This window comes from Anomaloglossus baeobatrachus, chromosome 6 (genome assembly GCF_048569485.1).
Source record: "Anomaloglossus baeobatrachus isolate aAnoBae1 chromosome 6, aAnoBae1.hap1, whole genome shotgun sequence".
Classification (NCBI taxonomy): Eukaryota; Metazoa; Chordata; class Amphibia; order Anura; family Aromobatidae; genus Anomaloglossus; species Anomaloglossus baeobatrachus.
In genome coordinates, this window is record NC_134358.1 from 526701518 (window position 1) to 526723230 (window position 21713).

General features: G+C 51.2%; 1 protein-coding gene across 1 annotated transcript in view; it reads right to left on the minus strand.

Annotated features, from left to right (window-relative positions):
- Positions 1 to 21713, minus strand: part of YME1L1 (YME1 like 1 ATPase) — a 171705-nt gene that overhangs the window by 18363 nt on the left and 131629 nt on the right. Inside the window, exons 12-14 of the mRNA XM_075315530.1 lie at positions 18831 to 18893; positions 11477 to 11589; positions 1733 to 1888 (exon numbers count right to left, since the gene is read on the minus strand). Of these exons, the coding sequence (XP_075171645.1) occupies positions 1733 to 1888; positions 11477 to 11589; positions 18831 to 18893 (332 nt within the window). The remainder of the gene's footprint in view (positions 1 to 1732; positions 1889 to 11476; positions 11590 to 18830; positions 18894 to 21713) is intronic.

The following is a 21713-nucleotide window of genomic DNA, read 5'->3' on the forward strand; positions in this document are numbered from 1 at the left end:
GGATCCCACTTCTCCCAGAGCCGCTAAGGGATGGTGAAGGAGACGGCATGAGGCTCCTGCCTTTGTACCCACAATGGGTACCTCAACTTTAACAGCACCGCCGACAAAGTGGGGTGAGAAGGGAACATGCCGGGGGCCCCGTGGGGGCCCACTTTTCTTCCAACCGATATAACTAAAATAAGAAGATGAGTGGATGTGTGCCTCCTTCCACACAAAGCATAAAACTGAGGAGCCCGTGATGCACGGGAGGGTGTATAGGCAGAGGGGAGGGGTTACACTTTTTAAAGTGTAATACTTTGTGTGGCCTCCGGAGGCAGAAGCTATACACCCAATTGTCTGGGTCTCCCAATAGAGCGACAAAGAAATATATTAAAATACAGATGTACTAATTATTATTATTATTATTATTATTATTATTATATTTTTATTATTATTATTATTATTATTATTATTAATAATAATAATTCACAGGTATGCTAAATCCATGGATCAGGTGATGATAAAAAGAAGTACAAGACAAACAACAAAAAAAAACAAAAACATTTGAACCCAAGATGAGGAATGGCATGGGACTTAAAGGAACACTCCACTCAAAACTGATATGCTGTGTTATGTCTAATGCAGCACACAAAATCCTGTATCATGTACAACCCCCCTCCCCCACAGGCCCGGCACTAAGCATAACAGGGCATCTGTAAGTTTAATCTAAAGTTATATAATTTATTAAACATTACTTACCCTTAAAGGGAATTTGTCATCAGGTTTTTGCTCCCCCATCTGAGAGCAGCATAATGTAGAGACAGAGACCCTGATTCCAGCGATGTGTCACTTACTGAGCTGTTTGCGGTCATTTTGATGAAAGCAATGTTTCTCTGCTGCAGATCGAGCAGTTATACAGAGCTCATAAAGATGCTGGACTACCTGGCAGAATTCCAAGTAGTCCTGTAATCGTAATTTACTGCTGATTAAACAGTGATTTTATCAAAACTACAATAAGCAGCCCAGTAAGGCCGGTTTCACACATCCGGCTTTTCGCAGTTTTGCCGGTTTCGGCGCATGCCAGTACAGTGTACACAGTAAAGTGGCAGCGCTGTGACCGGAGCTTGTCATGCTGCCACTGTACTGTATACACTGTACTGGCGTGCGTCGGAACTGGTGAAAAGACGGATGTGTAAAACTAGCCATAGTAACATATTGCTGGAATCAGGATGTCTGCCCCTACATTATGCTGCTCTCAGATTAGGTCGCAAAAACCTGGTGACAGATTGCCTTTAAATGACATACTGAGGTCCTATCCTTGGAAAAGGCCATCAATATCATACTGCTACAAGACCCAGCCGCAAACTGACAACCAGTCATGTGCCAGACCGATCCGATACTGATTAGGAAGAATCCTCAATCTCAAAGTCCAGGAAACCTCCTTTAATGAGGTTTTCCGATTAGGATAATGGCTCTCCTCTATGCCATAATGGAGAGGGTACCCTCTTAAGGACTCAGCACTATTTGCCCATTTGGACAGCTAATGCAAAAGCAGGTCCTGGTAAGGAGAATTCACGTGAACATGTATTTCCTTGCCCTATCATTTGTATGGCTCCATGTAATACCACATCAGCAGCTGCTGCAGCAGAATTGTGCGATCCCATATGACTTCTACCATTCTGATGCTTTTACTTTCCAGGTAGGGACCATGCCAGGCCATCAGCATTTATGTACGTGGAAGCACATTACATACCCATAAGTATTTTATCCTTGGCAAACTCGAGCTCCCTCATGGTCACCATATCTTTCCCATCCACGGCAGCTTTCAGGGCAGCCTGGTTAACCAGATTCTCCAGCTCGGCTCCAGAAAATCCCACAGTGCCACGAGCGATTATTTCAGCATCAACAGCTATAAGATTGCGATAACAATTTTATAATTTTCATTCGCATGTTAACAACACTGTCCAGTAAAATTTATATCATAAAATACTGTTTTAGGCCTCTTTCACACATCCTTGTCTCCGGCACGTGTTTGGTCCTTTTCCTCAGGTAACGGAGACACGGGCACACGTAGACCCATTAAAATCAATGGGTCTGCGCTCATGTGCGTGTTCTGCCATGGACCGTGTGGAGCATACGTGTGCCCGTGTGCGCCACATGTCAACATGTCAGTTTTTCTCCGGCATCACGAGTCTCACACGGAACACAAGCGGCCCACACGGAGGTGTTCCGTGTGACACGCGCCAGAGAAAACACACGTCTTTTAGAAAATAAAACAAAAACACATTACTCACCTTCTCCAGCCCTCCTGTCTCTGCCGCTGCTGTCACTTGCTTCCGACCGCCGCTCATTATGCTCATTGCATATTCACTTCACTGAGGCCGGAAGTTGCAGCAGCGGGGACTGAAGATCAGCACCACGGACAGCGACGCCAAGGACAGGTGAGCAGAAGAAGGGAATTTTGTTTACTTACCGTAAATTCCTTTTCTTCTAGCTCCTATTGGGAGACCCAGACAATTGGGTGTATAGCTTATGCCTCCGGAGGTCACACAAAGCATTACACTTAAAAGTGTGAACCCCTCCCCTCTGCCTATACACCCCCCCGTGCATCACGGGCTCCTCAGTTTTGGTGCAAAAGCAGGAAGGAGGAAACTTATAAATTGGTCTAAGGTAAATTCAATCCGAAGGATGTTCGGAGAACTTAAACCATGAACCAAAGAACCATTCAACATGAACAACATGTGTACACAAAAGAACAACAGCCCGAAGGGAACAGGGGCGGGTGCTGGGTCTCCCAATAGGAGCTAGAAGAAAAGGAATTTACGGTAAGTAAACAAAATTCCCTTCTTCTTTGTCGCTCCATTGGGAGACCCAGACAATTGGGACGTCCAAAAGCAGTCCCTGGGTGGGTAAAAGAATACCCCGGTAATAGAGCCGAAAGACGGCCCCTTCCTACAGGTGGGCAACCGCCGCCTGGAGGACTCGCCTACCTAAGCTGGCATCTGCCGAAGCGTAGGTATGCACCTGATAGTGTTTCGTGAAAGTGTGCAGACTCGACCAGGTAGCCGCCTGACACACCTGCTGAGCCGTAGCCTGGTGCCGCAATGCCCAGGACGCACCCACGGCTCTGGTAGAATGGGCTTTCAGTCCTGAAGGAACCGGAAGGCCAGAAGAACGGTAGGCTTCAAGAATTGGTTCCTTGATCCACCGAGCCAAGGTTGACTTGGAAGCCTGCGACCCTTTACGCTGGGCAGCGACAAGGACAAAGAGCGCATCCGAGCGGCGCAGGGGCGCCGTACGAGAAATGTAGAGCCGGAGTGCTCTCACAAGATCTAACAAGTGCAAATCCTTTTCACATTGGTGAAGTGGATGAGGACAAAAAGAAGGTAAGGAGATATCCTGATTGAGATGAAAAGGGGATACCACCTTAGGGAGAAATTCCGGAACCGGACGCAGAACCACCTTGTCCTGGTGAAACACCAGGAAGGGGGCTTTGCATGACAGTGCAGCTAGCTCAGACACTCTGCGAAGTGATGTGACTGCCACTAGGAAGACCACCTTCTGCGAGAGGCGAGAAAGAGAAATATCTCTCATTGGCTCGAAAGGTGGTTTCTGAAGAACCGTTAGCACCCTGTTCAGATCCCAGGGTTCTAGCGGGCGCTTGTAAGGGGGGACTATGTGGCAAACCCCCTGCAGGAACGTGCGTACTTGCGGAAGCCTTGCTAGACGCTTTTGAAAAAATACAGAGAGCGCCGAGACTTGTCCCTTAAGAGAGCCGAGAGACAGCCCCTTTTCCATTCCGGATTGAAGGAAAGACAGAAAAGTGGGCAAGGCAAATGGCCAGGGAATAAAACCCTGATCAGAGCACCAGGATAAGAAGATCCTCCACGTCCTGTGGTAGATCTTGGCTGACGTTGGTTTCCTGGCCTGTCTCATAGTGGCAATGACCTCTTGAGATAACCCTGAAGACGCTAGGATCCAGGACTCAATGGCCACACAGTCAGGTTGAGGGCCGCAGAATTCAGATGGAAAAATGGCCCTTGAGACAGCAAGTCTGGTCAGTCTGGTAGTGCCCACGGTTGACCCACCGTGAGATGCCACAGATCCGGGTACCACGACCTCCTCGGCCAGTCTGGGGCGACGAGGATGGCGCGGCGGCAGTCGGACCTGATCTTGCGTAACACTCTGGGCAGCAGTGCCAGAGGAGGAAAGACATAAGGCAGTCGAAACTGCGACCAATCCTGAACTAAGGCGTCTGCCGCCAGAGCTCTGTGATCTTGAGACCGTGCCATGAATGCCGGGACCTTGTTGTTGTGCCGGGACGCCATTAGGTCGACGTCCGGCTTCCCCCAGCGGCAACAGATCTCTTGAAACATGTCCGGGTGAAGAGACCATTCCCCTGCGTCCATGCCCTGGCGACTGAGAAAGTCCGCTTCCCAGTTTTCCACGCCCGGGATGTGAACTGCGGAGATGGTGGAGGCTGTGGCTTCCACCCACAGCAGAATCCGCCGAATTTCCTGGAAGGCTTGCCGACTGCGTGTGCCGCCTTGGTGGTTGATGTATGCCACCGCCGTGGCGTTGTCCGACTGAATTCGGATCTGCCTGCCTTCCAGCCACGGCTGGAACGCCTTCAGGGCTAGATACACTGCCCTTATCTCCAGAACATTGATCTGAAGGGAGGACTCTGGCTGAGTCCAGGTACCCTGAGCCCTGTGGTGGAGGAAGACAGCTCCCCACCCTGACAGACTCGCGTCCGTCGTGACCACAGCCCAGGATGGGGGCAGGAAGGATTTCCCCTTCGACAAAGAAGTGGGAAGAAGCCACCACTGAAGGGAGGCCTTGGCTGCCCGAGAAAGGGAGACGTTCCTGTCGAGGGACGTCGATTTCCTGTCCCATTTGCGGAGAATGTCCCATTGAAGAGGACGCAGATGAAACTGTGCAAATGGAACTGCCTCCATTGCTGCCACCATCTTCCCTAGGAAGTGCATGAGGCGTCTCAAGGGGTGCGACTGGGCTCGGAGGAGAGATTGCACCCCTGTCTGTAGTGATCGCTGTTTGTCCAGCGGAAGTTTCACTATCGCTGGGAGAGTATGAAACTCCATCCCGAGATATGTCAGCGATTGTGTCGGTGTCAATTTTGACTTTGGGAAATTGATGATCCACCCGAATCTCTGGAGAGTCTCCAGAGCAATGTTCAGGCTGTGTTGGCATGCCACTCGAGAGGGTGCCTTGACAAGCAGATCGTCTAAGTAAGGGATCACCGAGTGTCCCTGAGAGTGCAGAACTGCTACTACTGTTGCCATGACCTTGGTGAAGACCCGTGGGGCTGTCGCCAGGCCGAAAGGCAGTGCCACGAACTAAAGGTGTTCGTCCCCGATGGCGAAACGCAGGAAGCGCTGATGCTCTGGTGCAATCGGCACGTGGAGATAAGCATCCCTGATGTCGATTGAGGCTAGGAAGTCTCCTTGGGACATCGAGGCGATGACGGAGCGGAGAGATTCCATCCGGAATCGTCTGGTTTTCACGTGTCTGTTGAGCAGTTTGAGGTCCAGGACGGGACGGAAAGATCCGTCCTTTTTTGGTACGACAAACAAGTTGGAGTAAAAACCGTGACCCCATTGCTGAAGGGGAACGGGGATAACTACTCCTTCTGCCTTCAGAGTGTTCACCGCCTGAAGAAGAGCATCGGCTCGCTCGGGGGGCGGAGATGTTCTGAAGAAACGAATCGGAGGACGAGAATTGAACTCTATCCTGTAACCGTGAGACAGAATGTCTCTCACCCATCGGTCTTGGACATGTGGGCACCAGGCGTCACAAAAGCGGGAGAGCCTGCCACCGACCGAGGATGCGGTTTGGGGAGTCCGCAAGTCATGAGGAGGCCGCTTTGGGAGCGGTTCCTCCGGCGGTCTTTTTAGGACGTGCCTTAGACCGCCATGAATCAGAGTTCCTCTGACCCTTTTGAGGCCTGTTGGACGAGGAGAATTGAGACCTGTTTGAGGGCCGAAAGGACCGAAACCTCGATTGTACCTTCCGTTGTTGAGGTCTGTTAGGTTTGGATTGGGGTAAGGACGAGTCCTTACCCTTGGATTGTTTAATGATTTCATCCAATTGCTCGCCAAACAGGCGGTCGCCAGAAAACGGCAAACCGGTTAAAAACTTCTTGGAAGCAGAGTCTGCCTTCCATTCACGTAGCCACATGGCCCTGCGGACTGCCACTGAATTGGCGGATGCTACCGCTGTACGGCTCGCAGAGTCCAGGACAGGATTCATGGCGTAGGACGCAAACGCCGACGCCTGAGAGGTTAATGACACAACCTGCGGAGTAGCGGCTCGTGTGAGTGCATTAATCTCAGACTGACAAGCTGAGATAGCTTGGAGTGCCCATACGGCTGCAAATGCCGGAGCAAAGGACGCGCCGATAGCCTCATAGATGGATTTCATCAGGAGCTCTATCTGCCTGTCAGTGGCATCCTTGAGTGATGCACCATCTGCCACTGCAATTATGGATCTGGCCGCCAGTCTAGAGACTGGAGGATCCACCTTGGGACACTGAGCCCAACCCTTGACTACGTCAGGGGGGAAGGGATAACGTGTGTCATGAAGGCGCTTAGTAAAGCGCTTATCCGGAAAAGCTCGGTGCTTCAGGACTGCATCTTTGAAGTCGGAGTGATCAAGAAACGCACTCAGTGTACGTTTGGGAAACCTAAAATGAAATTTCTCCTGCTGAGAAGCTGACTCCTCAATCGGAAGGGGTGGAGGAGAAAGATCTAACACCTGGTTGATGGACGCTATAAGGTCGTTTACTATGGCGTCCCCTTCAGGCGTATCAAGGTTGAGCGCGGCGTCAGGATCAGAGCCCTGATCTGCCGCATCCGCTTCATCTTCCAGAGAATCCTCATGCTGAGACCCTGAACAGTGAGATGAAGTCGAGGGAAGCTCCCAGCGAGCCCGCTTAGTCGGTCTGGGACTGCGGTCCGTGTCGGAGTCCTCCCCGTGGGACCTATGAGTCGCCCCAGGAGCACTTTGCTGCTCCGACCGAGGGGGGCATGGGGGCAATGAATCAACAGTGCCCGGGGCCTATGTTACAGGTCTGGACTGCAAAGCTTCTAGTATCTTAGCAGACCATCTATCCATAGACTCAGAAAGTTTGTCAGCAAATACTGCAAACTCTGTCACTGTCACCTGGACAGTGGGGGCCGGAGGTTCCACCTGGGCCGGGGGTCCCACCAGTGGCTGAGACTCCGGCTGAGTGAGTGTCACAGGGGCCGAGCATTGCACACAATGAGGGTAGGTGGAACCTGCAGGAAGCATTGCCGCACATGAGGTACAGGTTGCAAAATAAGCCTGTGCCTTGGCACCCTTGCTTTTTGCAGACGACATGCTGTTTCTCCTCTTAGAGCAATCAGTGAGGGTATATAGCCAAACGCTAACAGTGTGGCCGTACAGAGTAAATGTATACAATATAAGCATATAAATATACACTTCGGCACCCGGGGGGACCAGCACCTAGTAACAGGTGCGGCTTACCGACCGCTCTCAGCGGTTGTGTGACCACCAGATTCCCTGCCTGGGCCTCCCAGAGCTGTGGAGCTCAGTTGTCTCCCCTCTGAAGTTCTCCAGCGTCTGAAGTGCTGATAGCAATGGCTGCCGGCGTTCAGAGAGGAGGAGGGAGCCGTGGGCGTGCCTGTAAAAGTGCGGGAATCTGGTGCCCCACAGTGCTCAGTGAGGGGGGAGGAGGATACAAAGTATGCTCCTGCCCTCAGCGCTGACGTCCAGTGCAGCGTCCCGCCCTTACCCCTGACTGGCAGGCCCGGGGGCGGGAATATGCGGCACTAGGCCGCAAAAGCCGGGGACTAAAGTTATAAGCGCGGCCGGCAAACAAGCGCGGCCAGCGCGGTAGTCCCGGCGCACCAACACACCCAGCAGCTGCTGCAGTGTCCATTACACAGGCGCTCTATGCGCCGTCCCCAAGGGGACACAGAGTACCTCAGAGTAGCAGGGCCTTGTCCCTGATGATACCCGGTCTCCTGTCCAGCAGATTCCCCCAGGGGCTGCGGAGGGAGCGCGGTCCCAGTGCCTGGTGACCGGTCAGGATCCCACTTCACCCAGAGCCCCTAAGGGATGGGGAAGGAAAACAGCATGTGGCTCCTGCCTATGTACCCGCAATGGGTACCTCAACCTTAACAGCACCGTCGACCCGAGTGGGGTGAGAAGGGAGCATGCTGGGGGCCCTGTATGGGCCCACTTTTCTTCCATCCGATATAGTCAGCAGCTGCTGCTGACTAAAATGTGGAGCTTGCGTGGATGTGTGCCTCCTTCCACAAAGCAATAAAACTGAGGAGCCTGTGATGCACGGGGGGGGTGTATAGGCAGAGGGGAGGGGTTTACACTTTTAAGTGTAATGCTTTGTGTGACCTCCGGAGGCATAAGCTATACACCCAATTGTCTGGGTCTCCCAATGGAGCGACAAAGAAAGTTCCCGTACTCCGTTGTTATCACGGATAACACACGGAGAACACACGTAGGCCATAAACACGGCTCACGGAGGGCAAAACACACCTCTGACATGTCCATGAAAATCGTGCGTGGTTTTTCACGAACGTGTGAAAGAGGCCTTAATGTGTGCAAGTGAAAATAAAAAGAAGTGAAATTAATACACTGAATTAAGAAAGGTGCTGAGACCTGCAGACAATCTGGCTGACGGGCTCATTTTTATAACTACGCCGGCCTCGGTCATAGCCAATGTAAAAATTAGCTTACCCGCCAGCCCCCTTACACTCCACCATGTTCAAGTTTTCCGTCACAAGAAGGTCTCCTGTGTCGAAACAAAGGCAGAGGTGTCCAGACGCGGAATCTGCACTATTATAAGTTTGAGGCTCCTTTCTTAATAAAGGCTAAGGTTACTTTTGTATCGGGAAGCGACTGTCGCTGATTAGGTCGCATCTGCACAAACCTGCCAGCCATGTATGCAAGCTGGCAGGTATCGTGCACATGTCCCATCAGAATACATAGGATAAAGTCCACGATTCCTAGCAGGTATCTGCAGACATGATGCAATTAGGGCCACTCAGTTCCTTATGAGTTCGCCTGGCTGTTGGGCTCACATAAAACTAGCCATTTTGTGTGTGCCAAATGTCTCAATTTTTACATGTTTTCCATAGCAGTATTGCATGTCTATATTCCCATATTCATTGTTCCACATATCTTAGCACTACAGAGTGCAATAGTCTCCTTTTTGTTACTTTGTTATGCCGTTTCATGTTCAGTTTGCACCTGTTCACATTAGAAAGGTAGGATGTGCCATCAGTCTTTTTCCTAGATTACAGCTACCGGTGTGACACAAGACAACCCCTTTAATGGTAGTAATTGCTATTATCATTACTAGGAGGGTCAAAATGGACCCATATTCGGCATGAAGCTTAAGACTAAAGGGTGCTTTACACGCTGTGACATCGCTACCGAAAGCACCCGCCCCCGTCGTTTGTGCGTCACGGGCAAATCACTGCCCGTGGCGCACAATATCGCTAGGACCCGTCACACATACTTACCTTCCTAGCGACGTCGCTGTGGGCGGCAAACTACCTCTTTAAGGGGGAGGTTCGTGCGCCGTCACAACGACGTCACACAGTGGCCCGCCAATAGAAGCGGAGGGGCGGAGACCAGCCGCATTACCAACACGCCAACCTCATTGCCGGCAGGACGCAGGTACGTTGTTCCTCGTTCCCGGGGTGTCACATGTAGCGATGTGTGCTGCCTCAGGAACGACCAACAACCTGCATCCAGCACCAGCAACGATTTTCGGGAAATGAAAGACGTGTCAACGATCAACATTTAGGGGAGTATTTCTGATCGTTAACACTCGCTGATCGGTGTCACACGCAACGATGTCGCTAACGACGCCGGATGTGCGTCACGAATTCCGTGACCCCGACGACATATCGTTAGCGATATCGTTGCGTGTAAATCCCCCTTTACACATGCAGGATATGGAATTATTGTACTACTCACTTCCAGGCCATCTTCAGACTTGAAGAGATATTTCTAAAAGATCTCCAGATGGTTTGCATGCATACCATATCGCTGAAGGAAAGTAAAGCCAAACCTCCTCTTCTACATTTTTTTTCTTGTAACTTACAATAAATTGTCCAAAAAGTGGCATAACCGCACTTCACTGTAATAATTCAAACATTGAACTGAAATGGATCATGTGTGCATGATCAATTAACGAAGTGACAACATTAGAAATTTAAAAAATTGAGTTTGTTTTGAATTTCTAACGTTGTCACTTCGTTAATTGCTCATGCACACATGTTCAATGTTTGAAATTTTTTTTCTTGTATAATTAATTTGACGATTTACTCCCTGTGTTGAGATCTTCCGAGGTTGCATTGTCGTTCATGAAGAACAAATTAGGCCGGTGTTGTTCATGCAGAGGCACAATGACTGGATTAAGGATATTATTCAGGTAGCAGCGGCTATCACTCTATCATTCACACAGTGTAGGACAGTTCTGTGTTGACTAGACACACTGGTCCACACACTGTAACACCACAACCATCAAAGGCTCGTTTGGTGACAACAATGGCTGATGCATAGCGCTCTCTTTGAGGTCTCTAACAGTTGGCAGCCATCACTTTTGCTCAGCATAAATAAACTTTTATCAGTGACCAGCACAGAGGCCCTCTGGTCCCTCGTACAGCTTACTTGACGAGTGTGCCTGGTGGTGTGGTCAGGCACCCTTTGCAGCATAGCACACAGACAGTTTAATGGTCTGATGTGACACTTTAATGCCTCTCACCGCCCTTCAACGTGCCTGAAGTTGTGTGATATTCATCATCTGGTACCAAAGGGCATTGTGCACAATGAAGTGGTCATTGGTGTGGGAAGTGGCCAAAGGACGTCCACTTCTGTGACTCTTCCAGTCTCTCTGTTGTCATCAGCAGGTTGCACTCTGTGACACTCTAAGCTCAGTGGCCACTTCCATCTGAGAACATCCTACTTGAAGCCTCGCAATGGCGCAGTGAGGTAGGGGGGAATCAATTGTTAAGTATCGTCCTGGTTTCATGATGTCAAAATGTGAACAGCATGATGAGGAGGAAGACTGATTAAATATTAATTCTAACTAAAACCCGAAATTTAATGGACAATTAATGGATCAAACACCTTCTGTGAATTTTGTCATTAAGCTCCTTGTTAGAGAACAGGAAGTTGTGCAAATAAGTCCTGAAACATTGAACAGTTGGACATGTGCATCCAAAAGATTAGAGAAGGTCACATTAAGGTCACCTGAAAAGGTACAAGGGCATTTTAGGATCATCCTGAAATTTCACTTGAAAGCCATATATCCCTAACTTTTAGTGAATGTATGCAGATGGTGATCTGGGCTGTGTACATAAAATCAGCTATGAGAGCCTGCTCCTCAATCATTACAGCTTTTTAGAACTCTATAGAAATTAACTTATGTTGCACAATGTTGTAAGTAAATGTGAAAACTTACATTGGTCATACTTGATTTTGCAGAGATACCATTTCAGAATTTCTGTGCGACCCTTCACGTCTGGTCTGGGGACGGTCACCTGCATATCAAAACGACCAGGGCGAACTAAGGCACTATGCAGAGGGAAAGAAGATCATATGAACCTCATCTGTCCCAAATTTCACCCTGCATTAGTTTGCTGACTGCTAATCACTGCAATATTGAATAATAACTTTGGTCCACACAGCCATTGCTCCCATTGGGAACTTTAGTTACTAAATAAAAGGGTTTATATAGGATTTAAAAAAAAAACAAAAAAAAAAAAGGTCAGTTTTTTTCAAAAAACCTTGCAACACTTGCCTACAGGCTGTGTTTTGTATTGCCGTTCAGTTCCATTCACTTCTATAGAACTGAGCAGTCCAAAAAGAAGGGAATTTTGTTTACTTACCGTAAATTCCTTTTCTTCTAGCTCCTATTGGGAGACCCAGACAATTGGTGTATAGCTTCTGCCTCCGGAGGCCACACAAAGTATTACACTTTAAAAAGTGTAACCCCTCCCCTCTGCCTATACACCCTCCCGTGCATCACGGGCTCCTCAGTTTTGGTGCAAAAGCAGGAAGGAGGAAACTTATAAATTGGTCTAAGGTAAATTCAATCCGAAGGATGTTCGGAGAACTGAAAACCATGAACCAAAAGAACAATTCAACATGAACAACATGTGTACACAAAAGAACAACAGCCCGAAGGGAACAGGGGCGGGTGCTGGGTCTCCCAATAGGAGCTAGAAGAAAAGGAATTTACGGTAAGTAAACAAAATTCCCTTCTTCTTTGTCGCTCCATTGGGAGACCCAGACAATTGGGACGTCCAAAAGCAGTCCCTGGGTGGGTAAAAGAATACCTCAATAAAAAGAGCCGAAAAACGACCCCCTCTTACAGGTGGGCAACAGCCGCCTGAAGGACTCGCCTACCTAGACTGGCGTCTGCCGAAGCATAGGTATGCACCTGATAGTGTTTTGTGAAAGTGTGCAGACTAGACCAGGTAGCTGCCTGACACACCTGCTGAGCCGTAGCCCGGTGCCGCAGTGCCCAGGACGCACCCACGGCTCTGGTAGAATGGGCTTTCAACCCTGAAGGAGGTGGAAGCCCAGAAGAACGGTAGGATTCAAGAATCGGTTCCTTGATCCATCGAGCCAAGGTTGACTTGGAAGCCTGCGAACCCTTACGCTGGCCAGCGACAAGGACAAAGAGCGCATCTGAACGGCGCATGGGCGCCGTGCGAGACACGTAGAGCCGGAGTGCTCTCACTAAATCTAACGAGTGCAAATCCTTTTCACATTGGTGAACTGGATGAGGGCAAAATGAAGGTAAGGAGATGAAGGGAATTTTGTTTACTTACCGTAAATTCCTTTTCTTCTAGCTCCAATTGGGAGACCCAGACAAATGGGTGTATAGGCTATGCCTCCGGAGGCCGCACAAAGTATTACACTAAAAGTGTAAAGCCCCTCCCCTTCTGCCTATACACCCCCCGTGCTCCCACGGGCTCCTCAGTTTTGGTGCAAAAGCAAGAAGGAGGAAAAAATTATAAACTGGTTTAAAGTAAATTCAATCCGAAGGACTATCGGAGAACTGAAACCATTCAACATGAACAACATGTGTACACAAAAAAAACAGGGGCGGGTGCTGGGTCTCCCAATTGGAGCTAGAAGAAAAGGAATTTACGGTAAGTAAACAAAATTCCCTTCTTCTTTGTCGCTCCATTGGGAGACCCAGACAAATGAGACGTCCAAAAGCAGTCCCTGGGTGGGTAAAATAATACCTCGTAATAGAGCCGTAAAACGGCCCCTTCCTACAGGTGGGCAACCGCCGCCTGAAGGACTCGTCTACCTAGGCTGGCATCCGCCGAAGCATAGGTATGCACCTGATAGTGTTTCGTGAAAGTGTGCAGGCTCGACCAGGTAGCCGCCTGACACACCTGCTGAGCCGTAGCCTGGTGCCTCAAAGCCCAGGACGCACCCACGGCTCTGGTAGAATGGGCCTTCAGCCCTGAGGGAACCGGAAGCCCAGCAGAACGGTAAGCTTCGAGAATTGGTTCCTTGATCCACCGAGCCAGGGTTGATTTGGAAGCCTGTGACCCTTTACGCTGGCCAGCGACAAGGACAAAGAGTGCATCTGAGCGGCGCAGGGGCGCCGTACGAGAAATGTAGAGTCTGAGTGCTCTCACCAGATCTAACATGAGTGCGTCAATTTGGGCTTGACCCGCTGAGATAGAACATATAAACTATAATCACACTTCTGCACAAGTGGGGCCAGCACCTCAGGTGCTGCTTACCGCCCGCTTAAAGCGGTTGTGTGGCCACCAGAATCCCTGCCTGGTTCCCCCAGAGTTTGTCTCCCCTCTGCAGCGTCCTAGGAGCTGACAGGAATGGCTGCCGGCGTCCTGAGGAGAGGAGGGAGCCGTGGGCGTGACCCAGAAAGTGCGGGAGCTGGTGCCTCACTGTGCACAGTGAGGGGGGTGGAGTATGTAAAACATGCTCCAGCCCTCAGTGCTGCCGTGCTGTACAGCGTCCCGCCCTTCCCCTGACTGGCAGGGCTGGGGGCGGGAAGAGAAAGAGACTAGGCCCAAAAGCCGGGGACTCGAGTTATAAGCGCGGCCGCCGTAAAAGCGCGGCCGGCGCAGAGTCCCCGGCGCACTAACAGTCCCAGCCGCGCCTCAGTAAAAACAATGGCAGCGGCGGTCAGCGCGGTAGTCCCCATACACAAATACACTCAGCGACGCTGCAGTGTATAATGGCACAAACGCGGTCAGCGCCGCGGTCCCCGGTGCACTAGCACACCCAGCAATGCTGGAGTGTTGCTGTGCGCGGTCCCCACGGGGACACAGAGTACCTTAAAGTAGCAGGGCCATGTCCCTGAACGATACCCGGCTCCTATCCAGCAGGCTCCTCAGGAGTTGTGGATGAAGCAGGGTCTCAGTGCCTGGAGACCGATAGGATCCCACTTCACCCAGAGCCCTAAGGGGGATGGGGAAGGAAAACAGCATGTGGGCTCCAGCCTCCGTACCCGCAATGGATACCTCAACCTTAACAACACCGCCGACAAGAGTGGGGTGAGAAGGGAGCATGCTGGGGGCCCTATATGGGCCCACTTTTCTTCCATCCGACATAGTCAGCAGCTGCTGCTGACCAATCTGGAGCTGTGCGTGCATGTCTGCCTCCTTCGCACAAAGCAAAAAAACTGAGGAGCCCGTGGGAGCACGGGGGGTGTATAGGCAGAAGGGGAGGGGCTTTACACTTTTAGTGTAATACTTTGTGTGGCCTCTGGAGGCATAGCCTATACACCCATTTGTCTGGGTCTCCCAATGGAGCGACAAAGAAATCCTGATTGAGATGAAACGGGGATACCACCTTAGGGAGAAATTCCGGGACAGGACGCAGAACCACCTTATCCTGGTGAAAAACAAGGAAGGGGGCTTTGCATGACAGCGCTGCCAGCTCCGACACTCTACGGAGCGATGTAACTGCCACTAGAAAAGCCACCTTCTGCGAAAGACGTGATAAAGAGACCTCCCGCAGCGGCTCGAAAGGTGGTTTCTGAAGAGCCGTTAGCACCCTGTTGAGGTCCCAGGGTTCCAGCGGACGCTTGTAAGGTGGGACTATGTGGCAAACTCCCTGCAAGAACGTGCGGACCTGTGGAAGCCTGGCTAGACGCTTTTGAAAAAATACGGAAAGCGCCGATACTTGTCCCTTGAGAGAGCCGAGAGACAAACCCTTGTCCATTCCGGATTGAAGGAATGAAAGAAAAGTGGGTAAGGCAAAGGGCCAGGGAGTAAAACCCTTGTCAGAGCACCAGGATAAGAAGATCCTCCAAGACCTGTGATAGATCTTGGCGGACGTTGGTTTCCTGGCCTGTCTCATAGTGGCAATGACATCTTGAGATAACCCTGAGGACGCTAGGAGCCAGGACTCAATGGCCACACAGTCAGGTTGAGGGCCGCAGAATTCAGATGGAAAAACGGCCCTTGAGACAGAAAGTCTGGGCGGTCTGGGAGCGCCCACGGTTGACCCACCGTGAGATGCCACAGATCCGGGTACCACGACCGCCTCGGCCAATCTGGAGCGACGAGAATGGCGCGACGACAGTCGGATCTGATTTTGCGCAGCACTCTGGGGAGCATCGCCAGAGGAGGAAACAGATAGGGAAGTTGAAACTGCTACCAATCCTGAACTAATGCGTCCGCCGCCAGAGCTCTCTGGGTGAAGAGACCATTCCCCCGCGTCCATGCCCTGTCGGCTGAGAAAATCTGCTTCCCAGTTTTCTACGCCCGGGATGTGAACTGCGGAGATGGTGGAAGCTGTGGCTTCCACCCACTGCAGAATTCGTCGGACTTCCTGGAAGGCTTGACGACTGCGAGTGCCGCCTTGGTGGTTGATGTACGCGACGGCCGTGGCGTTGTCCGACTGGATTCGGATCTGCCTGCCCTCCAGCCACCGATGAAAGGCCAATAGGGCTAGATACACTGCCCTTATCTCCAGAATATTGATCTGAAGGGATGACTCTATCGGAGTCCAGGTTCCCTGAGCCCTGTGGTGGAGAAAAACCGCCCCCCACCCTGACAGGCTCGCGTCCGTCGTGACCACAGCCCAGGTGGGGGGTAGGAAGGATTTCCCCTGGGACAGAGAGTTGGGAAGGAGCCACCACTGAAGTGACGTCTTGGTTGCAAGGGAAAGAGACGTTCCTGTCGAGTGAGGTCGACCTCCTGTCCCATTGTCGGAGAATGTCCCACTGGAGTGGCCGCAGATGGAAGTGTGCGAAGGGCACTGCCTCCATCGCTGCCACCATCTTCCCCAGGAAGTGCATGAGGCGCCTCAAGGGGTGTGACTGACCCCGAAGAAGAGATTGCACCCCTGCCTGCAGAGAAAGCTGTTTGTCCAGCGGTAGCATAACCACCGCTGACTGAGTATGAAACTCCATCCCAAGGAACGTCAGTGATTGGATCGGTGTCAACTTGGATTTTGGAAAGTTGATGATCCATCCGAACTGCTGGAGAGTCGCCAGAGCGACGGAAAGGCTGTTTTGACACGCCAACTGAGAGGGTGCCCTGACCAGAAGATCGTCTAAGTAGGGAATCACCGAGTGTCCCTGAGAGTGTAGGACCGCCACAACAGATGCCATGTCCTTGGTGAACACCAGTGGAGCTGTCGCCAGGCCGAAAGGCAATGCCACGAACTGAAGGTGTTCGTCCCTGATGGCGAAGCACAAAAAGCGTTGATGTTCGGGTGCGATCGGCACATGGAGATAAGCATCCTTGATGTCGATTGATGCTAGGAAGTCTCCTTGTGACATTGAAGCGATGACAGAGCGGAGAGATTCCATCCGAAACCGTCTGGTGCTCACATGTCTGTTGAGTAGTTTGAGGTCCAGAACGGGACGGAACGAGCCGTCCTTCTTTGGCACCACAAACAAGTTGGAGTAAAAGCCGCGACCATGTTCCTGGAGGGGAACAGGGATCACAACTCCTTCTGTTTTCAGAGCGTTCACCGCCTGAAAAAGTGCATCGGCTCGCTCAGGGGGCGGAGATGTTCTGAAGAAACGAGTCGGAGGACGAGAGCTGAACTCTATCCTGTAACCGTGAGACAGAATGTCTCTCACCCATCGGTCTTGAACATGTGGCCACCAGGCGTCGCAAAAGCGGGAGAGCCTGCCACCGACCGAGGATGCGGTTCGGGGATGCAGAGAGTCATGAGGAGGCCGCCTTGGAAGCAGTGCCTCCTGCGGCCTTTTGGGGGCGTGACTTAGCCCGCCACGCATATGAGTTCCTCCGGCCTTTCTCCGGCCTGCTGGACGAAGAGGATTGGGGCTTGGCGGAGGGACGAAAGGACCGAAACCTCGATTGTATCTGTCGTTGCTGAGGTCTCTTTGGTTTGGACTGGGGTAAGGAGGAGTCCCCTCCCTTAGATTCCTTAATAATCTCATCCAATCGTTCGCCAAACAATCGGTCACCAGCAAACGGCAAACCGGTTAAGAACCTCTTGGAGGCCGAATCTGCCTTCCATTCGCGCAGCCACATGGCCCTGCGGACTGCCACAGAGTTAGCAGATGCCACCGCTGTACGGCTAGCAGAGTCTAAAACTGCGTTCATGGCGTAGGAAGAAAAAACTGACGCCTGGGAAGTCAAAGACGTAACCTGCGGAGCAGAATTACGTGTAACCGCATTAATCTCAGCCAGACAAGCTGAGATAGCTTGTAGTGCCCACACGGCTGCAAAGGCCGGGGCAAAAGACGCGCCCGTGGCTTCATAGATGGATTTCATCAGAAGCTCTATCTGCCTGTCAGTGGCATCCTTTAGCGATGATCCATCTGCAACCGATACCACAGATCTAGCCGCCAATCTAGAGACTGGGGGATCCACCTTGGGACATTGAGCCCAACCCTTAACAACGTCAGAAGGGAAGGGGTAACGTGTGTCAGTAAGGCGCTTAGTAAAGTGCTTGTCCGGAACCGCTCTGGGCTTCTGGACAGCATCTCTGAAGTTAGAGTGATCGAAAAACGCACTCCGTGTACGTTTAGGGAACCGAAACTGGTGTTTCTCCTGCTGAGAAGTCGACTCCTCCACAGGTGGCGGTGGGGGAGAGATATTTAACACCTGGTTGATGGACGAGATAAGATCATTTACTATGGCGTCCCCTTCAGGTGTATCAAGATTGAGGGCAACGTCAGTGTCAGAGCCCTGAGCAGCGACGTCCGCCTCGTCCTCCAGAGAGTCCTCACGCTGGGAACCTGAGCAGCGTGAAGAAGTCGGGGAAGATTCCCAGCGTGCCCGCTTAGCCGGTCTGGGACTGTGGTCCGGGCCGGAGTCCTCCACGTGAGACCTAGGGCCCCCCCTGGGAACGTACTGCAGCGCGGGCAGAGAGGGGCCTGGGGGTGAAGATCCAACAGGGCCTGGGGCCTGTGTAGGGACCGGTCTGGACTGCAAAGCTTCAAGCAGCTTGGCAGACCATTTGTCCATAGGCTGAGCCATGGATTGTGAGAGTGACTCAGAGAGTTTTTCAGCAAAAACTGCAAACTCTGTCCCTGCCGCCTGGACAGGGGGAGCAAGGGATTCTACCTGAGCCGAGGGGCCCACTAGTGACCGAGGCTCCGGTTTCACAACTCCTTCTGTGAGATGATGAGTGGATGTGTGCCTCCTTCCACACAAAGCATAAAACTGAGGAGCCCGTGATGCACGGGAGGGTGTATAGGCAGGGGGGAGGGGTTACACTTTTTAAAGTGTAATACTTTGTGTGGCCTCCGGAGGCAGAAGCTATACACCAATTGTCTGGGTCTCCCAATGGAGCGACAAAGAAAAAGTAAATACAAATTAGTGTTGGATACGTACTTGTCCAAGGCTTCTGGAAAGTTTGTTGCTCCAATGATTATGACACCTTCATTTGGTTTAAAGCTGGAAAACAAGATACAATACAAAAATCCAGGCTTAATGCTACATGCTTAATATAACGAGCCAAACACTTTGCATGCTAGAATTGAGGAAAGACAAAGTATCCTGCAACGTGACTGCTAAACACTGCAATTATTTCAGCAATTCTAGATATCAATAGTCTTCTAACTATGTGTTCTGTGTAAAGACAAAAAGAAAGTGTCAAATTATATATGTTCTATTTTTTTCAATAATTTAAGTTTATTTAAAAAAAAAGAAATTAAATATAAATATATATATATAAATATCACCTACAAAATATTATATATATAATATATATATATATATATATATATATATATATATATATATATATATATATATATATATATATATATATATATATATATATATATATATATATATGTTGTGTGTAGTTACCAAGTGTTTGTGTAGGGCGCTGTAAATGTTCTGGGTATTGTCTGGGTGGGGGGGTGTGAGCGGTGTTGTATGTGTGTTGCGTTGTGTGTTGCATTGTTTGTGGAGCGCTGTGTGTCTGCAGTGTTCTGTGTCTGTGATGCTGTGTGTGTTGTGCGGTTTGTGTGGGTGCGGAGTGCGTGTGTGTGTTTTGGGGGAGGTATGTTTTGTGCAGTGTGTGTGTTGCGCGGTATGTGCGTATATTTATGTATGCCGCGGTGTTTGTGTGTTGGGTGTTGTGTGTGTGCGGCGTTGTCTGTGTGGGTGTCTGTGTAGGGCGGTGTTTGTGGTTCCCAGTGTATATGTGGTGTGTTGTGCGGTGCGCGTGAAGCGGTGTGTGTGTGTGTTTTGGGGGGAGGTGTGCACCCCCATCATGCTCCATCCCCCATGCTGCGCACCCCTCATCGTGGTCCATCCCCCATGCTGCGCACCCCCTATTGTACTCCAACCCCCATGCTGCGCACCCCCTATCGTGCTCCATCCCCCATCGTGCTCCATCTCCCATGCTGCACACCCCCCATCGTGCGCCATCTCCCATGCTGCACACCCCCCATCGTGCGCCATCTCCCATGCTGCGCACCCCCCATCGTGCTCCATCCCCCATGCTGTGCACCCCGCATCGTGCTACATCTCCCATGCTGCACACCCCCCATCGTGCTCCATCCTCCATGCTGCACACCCCCCATCGAGCTCCATCCTCCATGCTGGGGCCGCCGGGAGCGGGTCAGAGCGTGGCAACGTGTGCCGTGGGCGGAGCTGAGCGGGCGAGGCGTCAGCCGGCTCCCTGCACATGTGTATCGGGAGCCGGTGTACGCTGGTAACCATGATACACATCCGGTAACTAAGAGAAGCGCTTCCTATAGTTACGCGATGTGTATCATGGTTACCAGCGTACACCGGCTCGGTTACGATCCCAGCATCGCAAGGTTATGTCCGCCGGGGGCGAGCGTGCCAACGTGTGGCGGGGAAGAGCGGGCGACTGGGAGCCGGTGTACGCTGGAGCGGGGCTGAGCGGGCGAGGCGTCAGCCGGCTCCCTGCACATGTGTACCGGGAGCCGGTGTATGCTGGAGTGGGGCTGACACGTAATGGTGTCTCCGCAGTGGATATGTTGATCTCCCTAAAGCCCGCTACACACGCTTCAATATATCTCACAATCCGTCGTTGGGGTCAAGTTGTAAGTGACGCACATCCGGCATCGTTTGTGACGTATCTGCGTGTGACAGCTACATGCGATCAGGATTGAACGCAAAACCGTTGATCGCAAACACATCGTATCATTCTCTAGAATTGAGCGTTTTGTTGCAAGAACCTAGTGAATTGTAACGTGTGACATCCCTCATACGATTTTGTTGTCTGATGCTATGTGCGCAGGTGTGCGCTCTGCACCGCAGCGTAAAAAAGGTCTGCTTCAGAGCGCAGCTGAAAAGCTGCGTTCTGAAGCGCCTCACAATGTCTGTCATTCACTAATCTCTGTCAGTCGGTCACTATCTCTGTCCCTCACTCTGTCCATGTCAGTCTATCCCCCTCTCTCATATACTCACCAATCCCCGGCGCTGCACGGCATTCACACTGCTCCGGCGGCTTTTACTGTTTTGAAAAAGCCGGCCGCCCATTAAACAATCTCCTATTCCCTGCTTTCCCCGCCCACCGGCGCCTATGATTGGTTACAGTGAGACACGCCCCCACTCTGAGTGACAGGTGTCACACTGCACCCAATCACAGCAGCCGGTGGGCGTGTCTATACTGTGTAGTGAAATAAATAATTAAATAATTAAAAAAAACGGCGTGCGGTTCCCCCCATTTTTAAAACCAGCCAGATAAAGCCATACGGCTGAAGGCTGGTATTCTCAGGATGGGGAGCTCCACGTTATGGGGAGCCCCCCACCCTAACAATATCAGCCAACAGCCGCCCAGAATTGCCGCATACATTAGATGCGACAGTTCTGGGACTGTACCCGGCTCTTCCCGATTTGCCCTGGTGCGTTGGCAAATCGGGGTAATAAGGAGTTATTGGCAGCCCATAGCTGCCAATAAGTCCTAGATTAATCATGTCAGGCGTCTATGAGACACCCTCCATGATTAATCTGTAAGTTACAGTAAATAAACACACACACACCAGAAAAAAATCCTTTATTCGAAATAAAAACACACACATATACCCTGGTTCACCACTTTAATCAGCCCCAAAAAGCCCTCCTTGTCCGGCGTAATCCAGGATGATCCAGCGTCGCTTCCACCGCAGCTGCATGGAGGTGACCGGAGCCGCAGCAGACACAGCCGCTCCGGTCACCTCCATGCAGCAAATGAAGACAGCCGTGCGATCAGCTGCTGTCACTGAGGTTACCCGCGGCCACCGGTGGATGCAG